Source organism: Empidonax traillii, unplaced genomic scaffold (assembly GCF_003031625.1).
Source record: "Empidonax traillii isolate 1590-97213 ecotype Southwest subspecies unplaced genomic scaffold, ASM303162v1 scaffold55:size2822071, whole genome shotgun sequence".
Taxonomy (NCBI): domain Eukaryota; kingdom Metazoa; phylum Chordata; class Aves; order Passeriformes; family Tyrannidae; genus Empidonax; species Empidonax traillii.
The window spans coordinates 85,233-101,094 of record NW_020955248.1 but is presented as its reverse complement, the minus strand read 5'-3'; the positions used below and the strand labels follow the sequence as shown (position 1 = coordinate 101,094).

Below are 15,862 nucleotides of genomic sequence, written 5' to 3'. Positions count from 1 at the left end.
TTTCATTTAATTTCTTTATTAACATTGCAATAACAAAGTCCCCTTTTCTAACACAAGGTTCACTGTAAAGACAATCTACAAATGTTTTTAGTGCAACTTGATTTGTTTTGTCTTCTGCAGAAAACAGTGGTCTTTCTCCAAAGCAAAAGTATTTTTTGCAGTCATATTAATGACAGATTCAGGAATCTTTACAGGAGTTCAGAGCTGGTCCCCTTTGGGGTCTTTTCGGCAGGTTAACAGCAATTTTAAGAAATAAAAAAATTAATCTCACTCCTGTCATTAAAGTTAGCAGCACATTATGCAGCAGCACATAGAAGCAAATCAACTTCACTCTTTTAGCATGGTTGGCTTTCACACTAAAACTATCAGTGTTACAGATGGCTGGTAGTTACAGTCTTTGGAAAGAGGAAACAACTGTAAAAGAGTAATGTTTGTAGCAAGTCAAGTGTGGAGGTGTTATCTCAAGTTGTAAGATCACTGTAGTAGTCAATTAAGAGATGACTACAATATAGCTTGTGGAAAACATTAATTTTGGACTCATGGTTGTTTCTTTTGAGAATTGATATTGAGTTCTTAAAAGAAATTGGTATTTTGTTTCCTTAATTATGGAGTGCGTGATTGATTGTTAAGACCTAGCTTACTTTCACTTGTGAGGTCTGAATTCATATTTGAGTAGTGTCTCAGCTCAAAATTACTTGTTAATTTTGTAAAAGTACCAAAGAACATCGCATTCGTACCTGTGTTTGCCAAGGAAAGTTACCAAATAAGAAACACAGAATTTTAGAAATCTCTCATGAGGACTGTGTTCTGGTTTTGGAGGAAGATAAACATAAGTGTCTTCATGAGAATGCTGCCTGAAATTTAGTGTGGTCTTTGCAGGATTGCCCATGAACAAGGCTTTGTAGTAGTGTATTGGTCATCAAGGGCTCTTCACATCACATTTGGAGTATTAATTATGTCCTTGTTTGTAATGGAGTGCTCCTTAATGGCAAGAGCCATTTCTCTCCATAATGTTGACTTGTCCTGTGGCTTTGAACATAGGTTATTTATTCTTTGCTGGGGTTTACTCATGTGCAGAATTAAGTTTTACATACTTCTTAGTGTTGTTGCAATGCTTAATTAATATTTATAAAGGCCTTTGACATCCTGTGATGAAAGGAGCTCTGCAAGTGTTCAGTAGTGGTATTATTTTAATAGTGAAAATACAGGAGGAGTCAGGAGGATACCAGTTTTTAATTCAGAGTGAGCAATGGAGTCATTCTGTAACCTTGAGCAGGTCATGCAGTCTCTTCTTTTGTAACATATCCTGGGAAAGCTGTGTTGTGCAGCATGTGTTATTAAATGTCATCCTTCCCTCCCCCAGGTTAATTCTAAAGGATGGGGGGAATTAAAAAAAAAGTACACAACTTTAGTGAGCTACTAAACATAGCAGGGTATTTGTTAAGGAAATAGATCATTAAGAGGTGGCAGGGAGTGAGAAGGCAGTGGATGTTGCATTGGCAACATCGAAGGCAGTGGCAGTTGCATTTCGGAGCCAACACCAGAACCTGATCATATGTTACCTCGTCATAGACCAGACTGAATTTTGCCTGTTACAGATCTCTCTCACGTGGGTTCAGTATACACTGTGCTTAACTGCAATTTCACTGTGAGGGGTCTGCATATAATCTGTATTGCATTCTAAGAACTCACTAATCCATGGTATTGAGCTGATAAAAAAGTTCGTTCTTCAGGCTGTATTTGAATTTTTGTGATTGCTAAGATTGATAATCAGCTCTTATAGCATCTTGTATTTGGTTATTGCATAGTGATATAAATATCAACCCTTTGTGTGGTTTTCCTCTCAACTGACAGAGGAAGGTTATGATTATATACTGTCATTAAAATTGCAAGATACTGAGGAGCTTTTGAAAAGTACACATCTATTTAAACTCAGCCAGCTAGCCATTTGACTAATTACATAAAGCACAGTAACATGGAGCTCTTTGCTCCATGTGTGCAAATACAGGATTTCAGTTTTTTGCTTCATGCAAGATGCTACATCTGCATTTTACTCACTGCACAGAACACGTAAAGTATGGCTTAGAACAAGGGGGTTCAAAACTGGTATTTAAAGTACTTTAGGACAGTAAAAGACTTGTCCAGTGAATTGTGAGGCATAGTTGAATATAAGTGCTGGCTTGTGCATGTGCAGTAAAGTGGATTCAAGTTGAAAGCAACTGGATATTTGTCCTGCTTTATTGCAGTCTGGTTGTACAGCTTGTTCCTGAAGGCTTTTTACTTGCCTTTAGTCCTGCTTCAGCTCTCAACTCAGCTGGCATAAGGATGAAGAGGAATAATGTGTCTCTACTGAAGATAAGCAATGTTTTTTAGTCTCCAAGAACAGCAGTTATAAAAAAACCGCCATTCTTCATATAACCCTAGTTATAAGCCTTAATTTATGGAGCATGCTTAGCAGTAATGGAACATCAAGAGTTTACCTGCCCAACTCCAGCTGAATATACAGAACCTATACAGGTAGATTTGTTTGAAGATATTGTAATTTGACAAGATGGATACAGCATTTCCCAGACCTGCAAAATATGTTACTTACTTTTCCTTCTGCCCTTAATTTAGATTTCCTGATATGGATCATGACAGTCCTGAAACTGAATATTTGCAGGAAGTAACTGAATGAATTTTCTTACATGTTAAAAATAAATATTGCCTCAGGTAATAACTGGAGTGGAAAATACAAACCTTAAATACCTTTGCCAAGAAAATCTGAGCCAGCTGTACAAGAGTTGTTTGAACTTCTAATACATTTAAAAAACAACCTTAGCTTGCTGGTTCTTTCACCTTGACCTACAACTAGTGAATAATAACTTTGTGTGCCAAACCTTGTTCTTAACTTCCCACTGATAAAATTAAATACATTCTTTCTTTAGTAGTTTGATTTAGTATAATTAAAATAATGACTTAAAGTTTGATAAATGTTATTTTCATTACTACAGTGCCCTGAAGCACTGTATGTGGAAAATTTTACAATATTACACAGATCTGGAGGTATGTAATATACTTGTCAGGCTATTCACTTGCATAAAGTGTTTTGGTTTTTATAGCATATAAATTTAGAGTGTTTCTTTGGAAACTAGGTAAAAGTAAACAATTAGACTTCTCCTAAAATGAAATATAAATTATACCACTATGAATCTGTGATGGTATCCATATATTATCCCCAGGCAAGTAGAGTTCAAGCACTTCATCATTCAGTAGAAGCTGCCTGTAAGGAGCATTATTCTATCTGGGCTTGGTTTGTTGTTTTGGTTTTCTGATTGTTTTGTTTTGTTTTGATTTCTCCACGCTGTAATTTAACTTTCACTAAATAGCTTCACTTATAGTTCACTTGATCCCTTCCAAAGTACCATACCTTGAAAGTTAAGAAAACCTCCAATATTTTATAGTATGTTTAAAACTACAGCAAATAACACTTATGTGGTGTTTCCTTTATTTTCAACTTCCCCTAAAATTCTATCTGTTATCTGTAGATAATTTGAATCTTTACCAGGATGACTTTTAGGTCTGGGTTTTTTATGACTGAGGATCACAAATACATAAAAATGGCATCATAATCCACAAAATATTATGGCTTATTTTAAACTTAACTACTTCTGTTGTCACAGTTTTTGTATAATCCAGTTTCTTACTGTCTGTATGGCCTGTGCTGCTGCCACAAATGATGCTCTGACAGAAGATATTCCATGTCATGAAACTGTATTATATTTTTTCACTGTTTTTCCTGAAATGTCGCATTCTGACATTACAACAAGAATCATAATTGTTTTGTGTACTGTGGCATAGTTACCATAGCAAACAGATTAGTTTCGTGGGACTTTTTTTAGTGTTAAAAAATAATTCTATTCTTGGCATTTAAGGCAGAAGTTTGTAATCTAAGAAAATACAGAGCTGCTTTTGTTAATTTTAAGTTTGCACCATAGTCAGTAGTTGGCCTTTGCTTTTTAACTGCAGTCAGAAAATTAATAGTAAATATTTTTTAATAGCGCTTCTCATAGATACCTACAAGAATGCATTATTAAGGTGGCAGTAATACTCACCAGCTTCACTTGTGTCACAGTTTGTAACCTGTTCAAAGCTGCAGTGAAGCATTGGCAGAGCTGCCAGTAGAGGTGTGAGCTTGACTTGTGGAATTGATGTGGGCTGCAGAGTGCAGTGACGTACTGATCCAGATGTCAAGTGGAGGGTAGCTCACTTAAAGGTTCCTGTTGCAGTTCTTCTGCAGAGGACTGCAATCTACAGAAATATGTGTTGGTTCTACTCCAAGGTAATACATTTTTTTGGAAAAAAAATACATCCCAGACTTCATTGCCAGTCAGTGGTACAGAGTTGGTTTGTCATCCGTGCAAATCCATTGTCAGCTGGGCATTGTGGTGCCCTAGGGAAGTCAGTGCTGGGCTGATGACGTTCAACATCTGTATTAATGACCTGCTCAGTTGGGATGGGATGTACCCTCAGGACGTTTGCAGATCATACTAAACTAGTCTGAGCGGTCACTGGAGGGTAAGTTTGCTGACCAGGGGGAACACAGTAGGCTGGAGAAAATGGTCTGACAGGAACCTCTTGAAATTCTACAATTGTAAATGGAAAGTACTACACCTGTGTCAAAATAGCCCAGTGCTATAGCATAGGTTAGGTATCCACTGATTAGAAAGTGACTCTGCAGAAAAAAACCCTTAAAGGTCTGAGAAAGAAAAAGTAGAATGTTAGTCAGCAGAGTGTCCTTGCTGTTAAGAAACCAGCCATGTGCTGTATTAGCAAGGCGGTAGCCAGTGGGTCAGGAGAAGGGGTTCAACACTTAAAAGTCCATTTTTAACATAGTGTATCCAGTTTTGGCTCTCATACAGGAAAGACAGTGACATATTAAATGGCCACTAAGATGATTAGTGTTGGAGCACATCTTGCACAAGGAGAGGCTGAGGGAATTGGATTTGTTCAGCTTTCCAAGTAGAAGGCTATGAGGGTAATATAACTGCTGGCTTCAACTGCCTAATGTTTCTGTATGCACAGTGAGGTAGGTAAAATGTTCTTTTTGAATGGTGTAGTGAAAAGGTGTCTCATATGCAAAGGAAAGTTCAGCTGCAGCTCCCTCAGAGTGGTCATCTCTCCAGAGCTTTGATTTCTCACTCACACACATGTAAGTGCAGAAATGAAAGGACTTAACATAATGGAAGACAGAAATATTTTACCAGGTTGTCTGTCATCTGCTGAAATTATGGTGTAAGTGAGAATGAGGGTTTGAAAGAGTACATATGACCAGGATAGATCATTTGTAGTGGAACAGAGATCTCAACTGTACTTCTCAAGAATTGCCAGACAACTCTTCCCCTGTCAAAAAAACCCTGACTTGTGCCTGTAAGGGAGACAGGTTATTCCTTGATTTTTTATTGTGGTAGGTGTTATCATTTTACTGGTCCATGTTATTTGTTAATGCATTCATTTTTCTACGTAGTTTTTGTGACTTTCAGGATGGCAAAGATAATTTTCTTTGTAAATAGTTGTAGATAGTCGAGCTTTCTACACGAGTAGTTTTTAGAGGAAAGGAAGGGTTTTTGGTAATCACATAAAACCTTGAAGTCCTGAATAGAGCTGTGTCTTGCTGAAGGAATGTTCTGATATGATACATTACTGGACATCTTAATTATAGGCGGATTTCTAACCTGTTTTGCCATTCTTGGGCTATTTTTACCACATTTCACAGTTGTTTAAACACACTTTATCTGTGTCTTTGGTACACATGAGTGTGTATGCTATGAAATATTAATTACTGGTCTGCAACAGCTCTGAAGTGTTTGAAGACAAGTAGAGGAGAAGACTTGCTCAGTTCTTAGTGTTCTAGGACTTCGGCTATAGCTCTGCATGTTATTAAAACTTTCTTTCTTACCAAATGGCTAACATTTAGGAACTTCAGATTGTTCCTGGAAGTCAGTTTTTCAAGTATATAAATGATGCAACTGGAAAGAGTCATAATATAAAGGAGCACAAGCAAGAAATAAGGAATATTAAAAACATTTCAATTCTATCTTTTTAACACATTCCAAGGATTTCTTATGAACAGGAGACTCTTTAAAAACTGAAATTTTTGACACTTTCCCCCTTCAGTTGCTCATGAGTTGAGAGCAAACCTCCTTTATGAGCATTTGTTAATGTATTGTATGGCTTATACCACCCAGTTCTTTAAAGTAAGCAACCCTTTATGGTCGGAGTTGTTTTCTTTCTATTAGGTAATCCATTATACACACACGCACACACACACACACACACACATATATGTGTGTGTACATATATGTACATAAAATACTCCACAAAGAATTAATCCTACTCTCTTAACAAGTGTAATAACAGCCTATAAGGAATATTCCTTTGCAAAAGTGTACTTCTAGCAAAGTGGGTTTGCTGATGTTTTAAAGTTGGTTGTTTTCTACAGCAGCGTCAAATTACTGATGTTTTGCTGCGATAAAGCCATATCGGTTGTGCCAGATATGCTATTTAAAGTGCGCAAATTCTTGCTGTGACGCTGTTCTGGTTTTCAGCCAAAGAGAAGAAAAAGCAGCTTACTCTCTAACTCCTTGAAGAGGAATAATCTTTTGTCTTCTGAAAATGCTGCTTTACAGAGCACTTCTACAAATACTTTCTAAAGTCTAGTTATTTAATATGTGGTAAGTACATATTACGGTGTATAAAATCCACAGCTTGCCTTGGGAGAGAGAGATATGACACACTTTGGTCTTACATTTACACGTGTTTTGAACATTTGGAAGTCTTAATTTCATGCTCTACTGAAGGGCTGAGTTCTGATATCTTGATTTCACTTACATTCAGAAAGTGTGGGACAATCATCCTTTCACTAAGCGGTCAGTTTTAACTGCCTGTTTTATCCCTTACATCAATACTCAGTTGTTTTTCCTTATAAACATTAGAAGTCATTTGGCCTGAAGTAATTTCATATTCCGTTATTTTTTTCCATTCAGCCTAAAGACTTTCTAAATGGCTATCTCCTCTGTAACCAGGTTTTGTATGGCTTATGACTGTCTAGTCTATGCATGCAAGTATTGTTTAACAAGAAATGTGGCTGTAATGTTGAGCATTTTAACATTTTTTTATAAAATGAATTAATCCCATTTTGACTCTTTTGATCAGAAGGATCATAACTCTTTATGTGACTTAGTCTAGTGGAAGTAATTTTACCTTTAGGAATTTAGGGTCTGTCAGCCCTGGGATTTATTCTGTGCTGTGCTATGTCTTGCTTCTGTTTGATGTTGTCTTTAAATGCGCTGGAGCACCCTTGCGTGTTTGGACATGCCGTACTCTTCTCATGCTGTTGAAATAATGGAGCATGTCTGCTAAGTGGGATATGTTAAATGAAAGTGAAGTAAAGTGGTAAGGATTTCTATGCTCCAGTAGGAGTGCATTTAATTTTGCTTCATTTTTAGTCTCTGACATGCAGCTTCCAGATATAATTTAAAAGCTTTCATCCATCTGCAGCATTGCAGCCTGCAGACTGCTGGTGTTCATTGCTGCAGCAAGAGGGGCTTGTACCTCAAAGAACTCATTTGAGAGTTGTAGTATGCTGTTTCTTCATTGCTCACAGCCCTTAGTTCTAATCAGCTTATGCTTTTTCGTGCATTTTTATATGAATACCCTTATGCTGCAGGGTTGTACCAACAAAACCTCTGTTACAGTTAGGAGACTTGCTCAGGTGCAGGTGACAATGCTCTGGTAGCATATGTGGAGTACGGCATAAAGGACTAAATCCAGTCCAGAGGAAATATTCTCCTTAATATGTTAGAACATCATAGGAGTCTGTTTCAAAAGCAAACACACTCCCTTTTGCTAGTAGATCCTTCTATGATACAGTTTTCCCTGGGTGCTCTGTGGAGAGGTGTTGCAATATAGTAAGATGCAGTTTCATTCAACTGCAACCAGTCGAGCATGTTACTTGGAAAGGAGAAGGTTCCTTGATGCTTGTGCACGCTACTTGTGGTGGTTATCTTGATAATACTCTAGGCCAGTTCCATTTACAAAACAGGGCTGAGTGCAGGGCTGGTATGGTCCAGGTTAGTATTTGTGTGTTCAATTTGCTTCCCATACAATCAGCTGAGTTGCAGAGAAGGCCCAAGCAAGAGAAGGTCAGGGACAGAGCCTGATGAAGAGAAATGAAGTGGAAAAAAAGGAAAAATATTTGTCAGTGGCAGCAGCAAGCTGTTCATAAAATAGCACTGTTGAAGACATTTTACTTTTCTCAAAGAGTTTTTGTCCCTGTATCGACTGAGAGGAGCTTCTGTCTTGGAAGTTGCATCTGATCTTGAGCTTGTTATAAGAGGTGTTTTGCAACACATCTGACGCACCAATGTGTGATGCCAAATTCTGCTGATATGCAGGCTGTATAATTTATCAAAATACTGTGGAAACTTTCAGAAATGCTGAGAAGCTAGGTGCTTGTAGTTAGAGTTCACCAGAAATGGTTCTTGCTTCAAATCTTGACCAAAGTTGGATACCTTACTGTAGATTAAATTTCTGGTTTAGTCCCTCAAGTTTTGAGTCTTTTTGTCCATTTCTGAAAGATTGGTCTGATATTTTGGATCACTAGAGACCTGTCTGTAAGAAAAAGTAAGTGAATAGCTCAAGTGTTGCCTCTTAAGCAAGACTGGTCTGTGCAGGCAAATCATTCTCTCCACCTGATAATGGCCTTTTGCTCTGGCTAGTTATGGCTAAAGCCTTTAGGGAGGATATAAGAGTTGTTAACATGACCTTGTAGCTATATCGATAAAACTTTTTTTGTTAAAAGTGCTACTGATGCTACAAGTGTAGTTTCGGAATTCTGTGTGTTCTGAATGAAGATGCACAAGTTGACTCATAATTTGGAAGCAGATTCAGTGCTTGTTATGCTGTGGAGAACAGAGTGCAGCTACAGAAGTTTTACTGTCTCTCCAGTGCTGTGTTATAGTATAGCTAAACCAAGTTTACTGTAGTGAAATTAAGTAATGTATGAGGTCAAGAGGAGGGAAGATGACTCACAGTACTTATATCTGCTCCACACCTTCACCTCTGAGAAACTTTCAAACTCTCACACTGTTGTCCTGTAGACGTGAGGAAGGAAATGGAAGTTGCGTGCACTGAAGCGCCACGCTTGAGTTTCTAGGAATTTTCATTTCTTACATTTTGCTTATAGCTTTTGTGCAGTTTTAGTTTGAGGGTAACTTTATAGGGTTGTGTTGTGTAGACTAATGGCTCTGTGTGATGCTTTATCTCTACCTATCAAAGTGTGTTGGCAGCAGATAGTGTGTAATATATAGCATGTCATCTCGCCTCACGGTTCAGTCTGTGATAGCAAGAACTTGGAAGACAACTTCTGTCCTTTCCCTGTGCCTCGAGCCCTTAATGTTGCCAGAACAACTCTTTTTAAAATGGAATTCTTACGAAAAATGAATATTAGAATTTTGCAGGAAATTAACAATTTCCAAAACTGGTAAATTTTGAGGGGGATGGACATGAATGAAATGAGGGCTTTGATAACATGGACTTTACAAGTGTTGTCTGTTTTGTCTCTAGTTAACCAGCTGAAAGAACTTCTTTTCTCTGAACTGATTTCTTGGACTTAGCCTTAGAAGAGGTTGTTATAAGAACTTAGATAAGGTATTGAGTGTAATGCATCAGAGCTACTGGGTTTGTTTTGGTTTTTTTATGAATAAAATAACATTTTGGATTACAACTTAGTTTCTTGTAATTTGTAAGATGTTAATATGCCTTACTTTTAAATACTTAGAATTAAAATATTTAAGGTGCTTCTTAAATACTTTTCCGTAATGTTGATTCTAAGATTTTAGTAATTAGGTCATATTTTTAAGACCAAACCATGCTTTCTTGAAGAAAGCTAAAGTAAAAAGTTGGCTGCTGATTGCTATTTAGCTAACTTCCTCTTCAGGGTTGTGGTGTGTCTCTGTTCCCATTACTGTGTGCTGGTAACAAAAACCGGAACCACACCCCATTGTATTACTCTAAATTCACTCAGTTTGGAATTGATGGGTTTTCTGCCCTTGTTCATCTTGTCAGTGTAAGCAGCTGGTTGCTGGAATGTACGTGATGGACCCCTGGTTTTCTTGACCAGGCCAGGAAGAATTATCCTTTGGCTAATGAGAGATGGTTAATAGGCAGCTGCAAGTTAAACTTGCTTCTTGCATACAACTGAAAAAGGAAATAATTGACCATAAAACAGATAGTAGTGAAATGCGTCAAAGGGTGGAATTGGGAAGATGGCGAGTGTGATACCCAAACTAGTAATAAACTATTTACCCAGTAATTCAGTGGTACTTTTTAAACGTGTCTGTAGTATCCATTCTTGCTCTGCCATTTGGGGAGTACATCTTCATACTTCCTGCGTGTTCATGAGGTTTCACTTGGCGCTTTGTCAGAAACTTGATGGTCTCGTGCATGTGATGTAGCCCAAGTGTTTGGATAGATCCCTTCCGCCTCAATAGAACTTACATGAATTGAAGCCTAAATACAGTTTTGGTAAATGAAGTAACCTGAGTATTGGTTGCTGCTGTATTGTGGTTGTTGTTGATGTGCCCAACGGAATATTAAATGTGCATCTCTACTAAAAGCAGAAAGGAGGTTGTTGTGCAAAACAAAGGACTTCTTAGCAGCCTTAATCCGTATAGATTAGAAAATAAGGCAGTAACAGTGGCAATCTCTATGTCCTAAATTTACCACAAAGGCAGACCATAACTAGGTGATTACTTCCAGGCTATGGATCTTTCGTCCTTGACTCTTTTTAGTTCTGACTGTCATTGTAAGTCATAGGTTCCGCTCTGCCTTTTTTTTTCTCATTCTTCTCCATTCCTGCTTTTCTGATCACAAAACTAAGGAAAGTTCTTTTAAGTAGAAGGCTGCATGTGTGCCAAGGAGTTACTGGAAGACATTTTGTATTTTGATCCTACTGTTTTTCAGCAGCTCTATTAAGACAGTTCTTTAAACTTTTGCCTACTGCAACCCAAAAGGTATACGGACCTCGACAGTGCAAAAGTAGTAAATGTAATTTGAGGTTACAGTAACTTTGAAAGATGAGGGTGTCACAAGAGAGTTTTTCATGTTGCTTACAATCTGTGACTCAAAGGAAACAAAAAAAAAAAGGAGTTTAGGACTGGGAAGTGTGCTTTGACATTTTACTGGGAACAGAAAAAGCAAGGACAAATGTGGCTTAAGCAATACAAGACAGAGTGCATAAAGCACTGTTCCATATGATGTGGAACACTGGCCTCAAACTTTGTTAAATGCAGAGTGAACTTGCCATTGTGTAGTAATTGCATTTGGTGGTAACCTCGGGATGTTGTTACTAAGGACTCATCTTGCCCTTATCAATTTTATCGATGCATGAAGAGAGAAAGCATAACTTTAGGAAACCAGGAGGACTTTATTACTCTCCACGGAACCTTTTGTCTTTGAGTTCTTTGAAGACCTCAGTCAGGAAGCTATTAATACATAGTATCTCAAAATATTTTTGTAGGAATCGATTAGTTGTGTAAATGTCACTTTGTACACTGGCTTGGCAGTATCTAGAGAAAATGAGAACAGAAGTATTACCTGTCCCATATAAATGCAATAGAAGGAAAAGTCTGAGTGATGTAACAGCAAAGCCAACTCAAGTCTAAGCTTTTTAAACTGTGGTCAGAAAAGAGCTTTGGTTTATGCATAAATACAAGAAACAGTTCAGTACTGTTATAAGCTGCAGTGTTGTTTGTAATGCTGTTATGTTTTTTTGTAAAATTTTCTTCTGAAAGGTTGTGGGTTATCCTCGTTAGTTGTCTCCCATTTGTAGAGTCTCTGATCCTGTCCCTTATCTGTCAGATCATCTTTTTACATTAATTATCTTTGTCTTACTCTGTCCCTATAAAAGGAGATTACTCCAAGTAAGGTGGAAACTTGACCTTAAATTTATTTTTAAGAGGGTGAAGAGAATTGGTTAACAAAAATGTGATTCACCATAGAAACAGCTCAACCATTAGCATGTATGCAGTAAATTAACTATTTGATACAGAACATAGCGACAAGGTGATAGCTTGACAACAATAGCAGCTGCTTTTTTTTTTTCTCTTTTTTTAAAGCATGTTCTTGTGTAAAAAATAGATTCCCCAGAAAGTAATTTATATTACAAGTTTCATCACAGAAATTCAGTGGGTGGGTACAATAGCCTAGAAATTAAATTAGAGATTTGTATAATAAATGATGGGTTTGATTTGATGTGACACTGCTAGTCTCTTACAAGTGACACAGCTACAGGCAATAGAATAATCTCTTCCCCCTGTGAAGATAAATGTTGTATCAGACCAAACCATCTTATACTAAATTACAACTTTCCTTTTTTTTAACCATATGAAAAGATTCATGAGAGTCTTCGTTAAATAATAGCACAACCCAATTATGAGGGTACTTTAGCCAAAACCTCTTGAATATATTTTCTACTATCAGGCATTTATATAGGGAGCTGCCATAAGAGACCTGATCTGATTAAAGGAATTTTCCTTTGTGCAGCATGTGGTGTGATTTTGACCATACTGAGAATGAAGGTGTGTTTCTTATCACAATTAGACTGAAACCCTCAAATGGAAATAAGTATGATAAGAGCAATATAGTTGCTTGACTGCCTTTCTTGGGGATGAAGAGGCATACAGTACCTGTGGCTCTTACACAGCTTGACTGGGCTCATATCATTGTTTTTCATGTTTTGGCAGAGAGAAGGAGCAAGAAAGGGAAGAACAGTTAATGGAAGACAAGAAAAGGAAGAAAGAGGATAAGAAAAAGAAGGACTCTGCTCAGAAGGTATGTTTTGATATTTGAATTCTTCTATCCAACTAAAACGTAAATAGTATTGGTAGTATTAAGATGCCAAATTGTATTAGAGCTTAAAAAATTGATTGCTTAGAGTGATGTTTCTTGAAAGAGTATTTTTGCATCATTTTTCTGGAACTAAAGTGTTTAACTTGGACATTTCTTCTCCTTAGGGTGTTACTGAAGTAAAAAAAGTTTTTTCATAAAAACTGTTTAAGTTACTTAATATGGGCTCTCTTGATCTCTCTATGCAAATCATGGGGATGGAAAAACTGCTGGGCCTTTGCAATTCTTGCAGTAAAATTGACTAAATATTTTCTAGAGCAAGAAGATCCTTTTTTTTTTTTTTGTCTTTTTCAACCCTTAAGGAAGTTTACACGAAGGAGGTTCCCTTTATTTTTTGCCAAGTGTTGCTTCCATTTTCCGTTTTCTGTAGCTAATAGCACCTTTGCTGAAGTGTATTGGTTCAAGTCTGAGCCGTGAAGAATTGATAAGTCACTGAAAATTGGTTTTGCTCAGAAAATGAGTTTGAAACTTGGGGTATTAGGTCTCTATTTTGCAGACAATCTAGTAGATTGTTCTAGGAGTTGACATATGAACGGCTTTATCCATGCTTTTTACTGGGAAAATCCTTTCTGTCTAGTTCAGATGCAACCCTACTGGAGTGAGTCCAGCAGAAGGCCCCTAAGGTGATTAAGGGACTGGAGTATCTACAAATGAGGATGGGCTGAGAGTATTAGGACTGTTCAGTGTGGAGGAGGGAAGGCTTGGGGGATCGTACCAACCTCTGTAAATACTTTGTGGAAGAGAGTAAAAACATGGAGGCAGACTATTCTCTGTGGTGCCCAGTGACAAGGCACAAGACATCATGCACATACTGACATTCTACTTAATCGTAAAAGGGCTTCTTTTTTTGTGCGTGTATGTGACTGGGCAACCACTGGAACAGGTTTCCCAGAGAGGCGGTGGTGCCTCTGTCTTTGGAGATGCTGATAAATATGTTGGATGTGGCCCTCTGCAGTCTAGTTTTGATGACTTTGCAGAGTTGAGAGGACTCGGGGCCGGGTGGGGAACAGCAGTGGGAACTGTGGACTAGATTTCCAGAGGCTGTCCTTTCCAACCTCAGTGATTATGTGAAGTTAGTAGCAGAAGATTTGACTTTCTTTCTGTAGTCTGTTTCTCAGTTGCTTCAGTAAGAATAGATCCTACAAAAGGTCATATTCTACAGCTTTCTGCTGAGGACAGTACCAACTTCAGTTAAGATTTGGCTTACAGAGGGTGGTTTTTAATCTGGCTTTTTCACCATTTGAGTCGATCAGTTTAAATTAGATGCAGATAAACTGCAATGTTTCTGTGGTCTTTATCCAGTCATTGTGTTGATACGTTCTCAGTAATAGTGCAGAAGATCAGTAGCTACAGAATAAGGTCTCTTCAGCATCTTTTTGCCTCAGTGTTGCTGCTGTTTAATGTTCAGATAAAAACGTATATGTAGGAACCAGGAGGAGGCAGACCTTGATGAATAAAGAGTAGTGACTTGGGGATTATGTGCTGATGTTCAGTGATAAAAGGGAAAACTTCAAAAGGTTGTACTGATCGTCTTGATAACAGTGCTATGCTTACTGAGCAATTGGTGCTTTGAATACAAGATTTGCCAGCTTTCCTGTGTGGTGTCTCTCCTACTGAGTTATTCAGTGTTATTGGATGTTATGGTATTCTGCCAAACTCTTGGGAAGGGTAAAGACTAAATAAGTTGATCTCCTAGAGGCTAAACTTAAGAGTAATACTTGGATATACCTAAGAATAGCAAAATCAGGCAACTGAATGGACAGAACATAAATGTGTGTGTTTTTCGTCGTGACTGTGGAGGTGTTCACCAAATAAGCAGCAGCGATTTAGGGGTGCCTTTTTCAGACAGAATTTGTATAACATGAAACAGTTGTTTACGTCTGGATCATCGGAAATTTAAAAATAAAATAAAATAAGAAAACTGCTTTGAGAGGGGTTGTGCAATCAAATTCACAGCCTAAATTCCTGTGGTTGGTGTCCAGGGGGCTGTTTGGTAGCTTGTCAGAAGGCTGAACTTGACTTTACCTTCTCATTCTCTGTAGCTGCTCCTGACCTGCTGATGCTCACAGGCTGCCCTCAGAGAGATGACAGCTGTAATTCTGAGACAGTGACACATTTTTTCAGCTTTTGAATTTTAGACAAAACCAGATCATTTTGACTAGGACAGAGATGCAGTATAGGCAGAAGTAGTTTGGGTTTTTTTTTTCCCTAAACCAAACTGTGGTTTTCATGTAGAATTCTTCGAAGATTTGGTAATATGGGGGTTTTTCCAAGTAGACAAGTTAGTAATTTACTGCTTACTGTTGGCTGTAGTAAACCTATCAGCATTACCAGAGTGTATTAATGAATAAACTTTTCCCTTTTCCTTTAGTAGTGGAGCATCAGAGTCAATTAAGTGCTTAGCAGAATTTTTAACTGTGTCACAGAGGATGTACACATTATGTATATATGGATTTTTCATAAGTGGAGTTGAAAATGAATGTCTGGCTTGCTACAGATGCAGTTTTGGTACAGGTGCATTTTTACGATCTTGGAGACTTTTGGATTATGTAATTCTGTGAACTTACAATGCTTCAGATTCTTTATTACAGTGAATGTTCTACTTTGCATATTGCAGTTTTCATCTTTGTAAAGTAAATGATGCAGTAGCAATTCAGTGCAGTTTGTCCTTTTATTCTTTACCATACAAAGGAGTTCTGGCTTCGTTGATTTCAACAGTAAACTGCTTTTTTACTTGTGCTTTCATTATGCTATACTGTCACTGCGTGCTTTCCAGAATTATGGACTAGTTCAGCAATTAAGAATAGGTGTCATAGAACCTGACACATGATGATCTTTAGGTTTTTTTCATTATTGTGCAGTGGAACTCCTGATGGACAGGTTCAAAACATGCTACAATACACATGATTCCAGA

General features: G+C 37.6%; 1 protein-coding gene across 14 annotated transcripts in view; it reads left to right on the top strand.

Annotated features, from left to right (window-relative positions):
* TNRC6B (trinucleotide repeat containing adaptor 6B) overlaps window positions 1-15,862 on the top strand; it is a 144,561-nt gene that overhangs the window by 74,025 nt on the left and 54,674 nt on the right. For 13 of the 14 annotated variants that reach the window (XM_027879378.1, XM_027879369.1, XM_027879375.1 and 10 more), the window contains one exon: window positions 12,786-12,873. In XM_027879378.1, the coding sequence (XP_027735179.1) occupies window positions 12,786-12,873 (88 nt within the window). Of the gene's footprint in view, window positions 1-12,785; window positions 12,874-15,862 lie in introns of those variants that run through there. The other variant, XM_027879377.1, reaches the window with a different exon arrangement.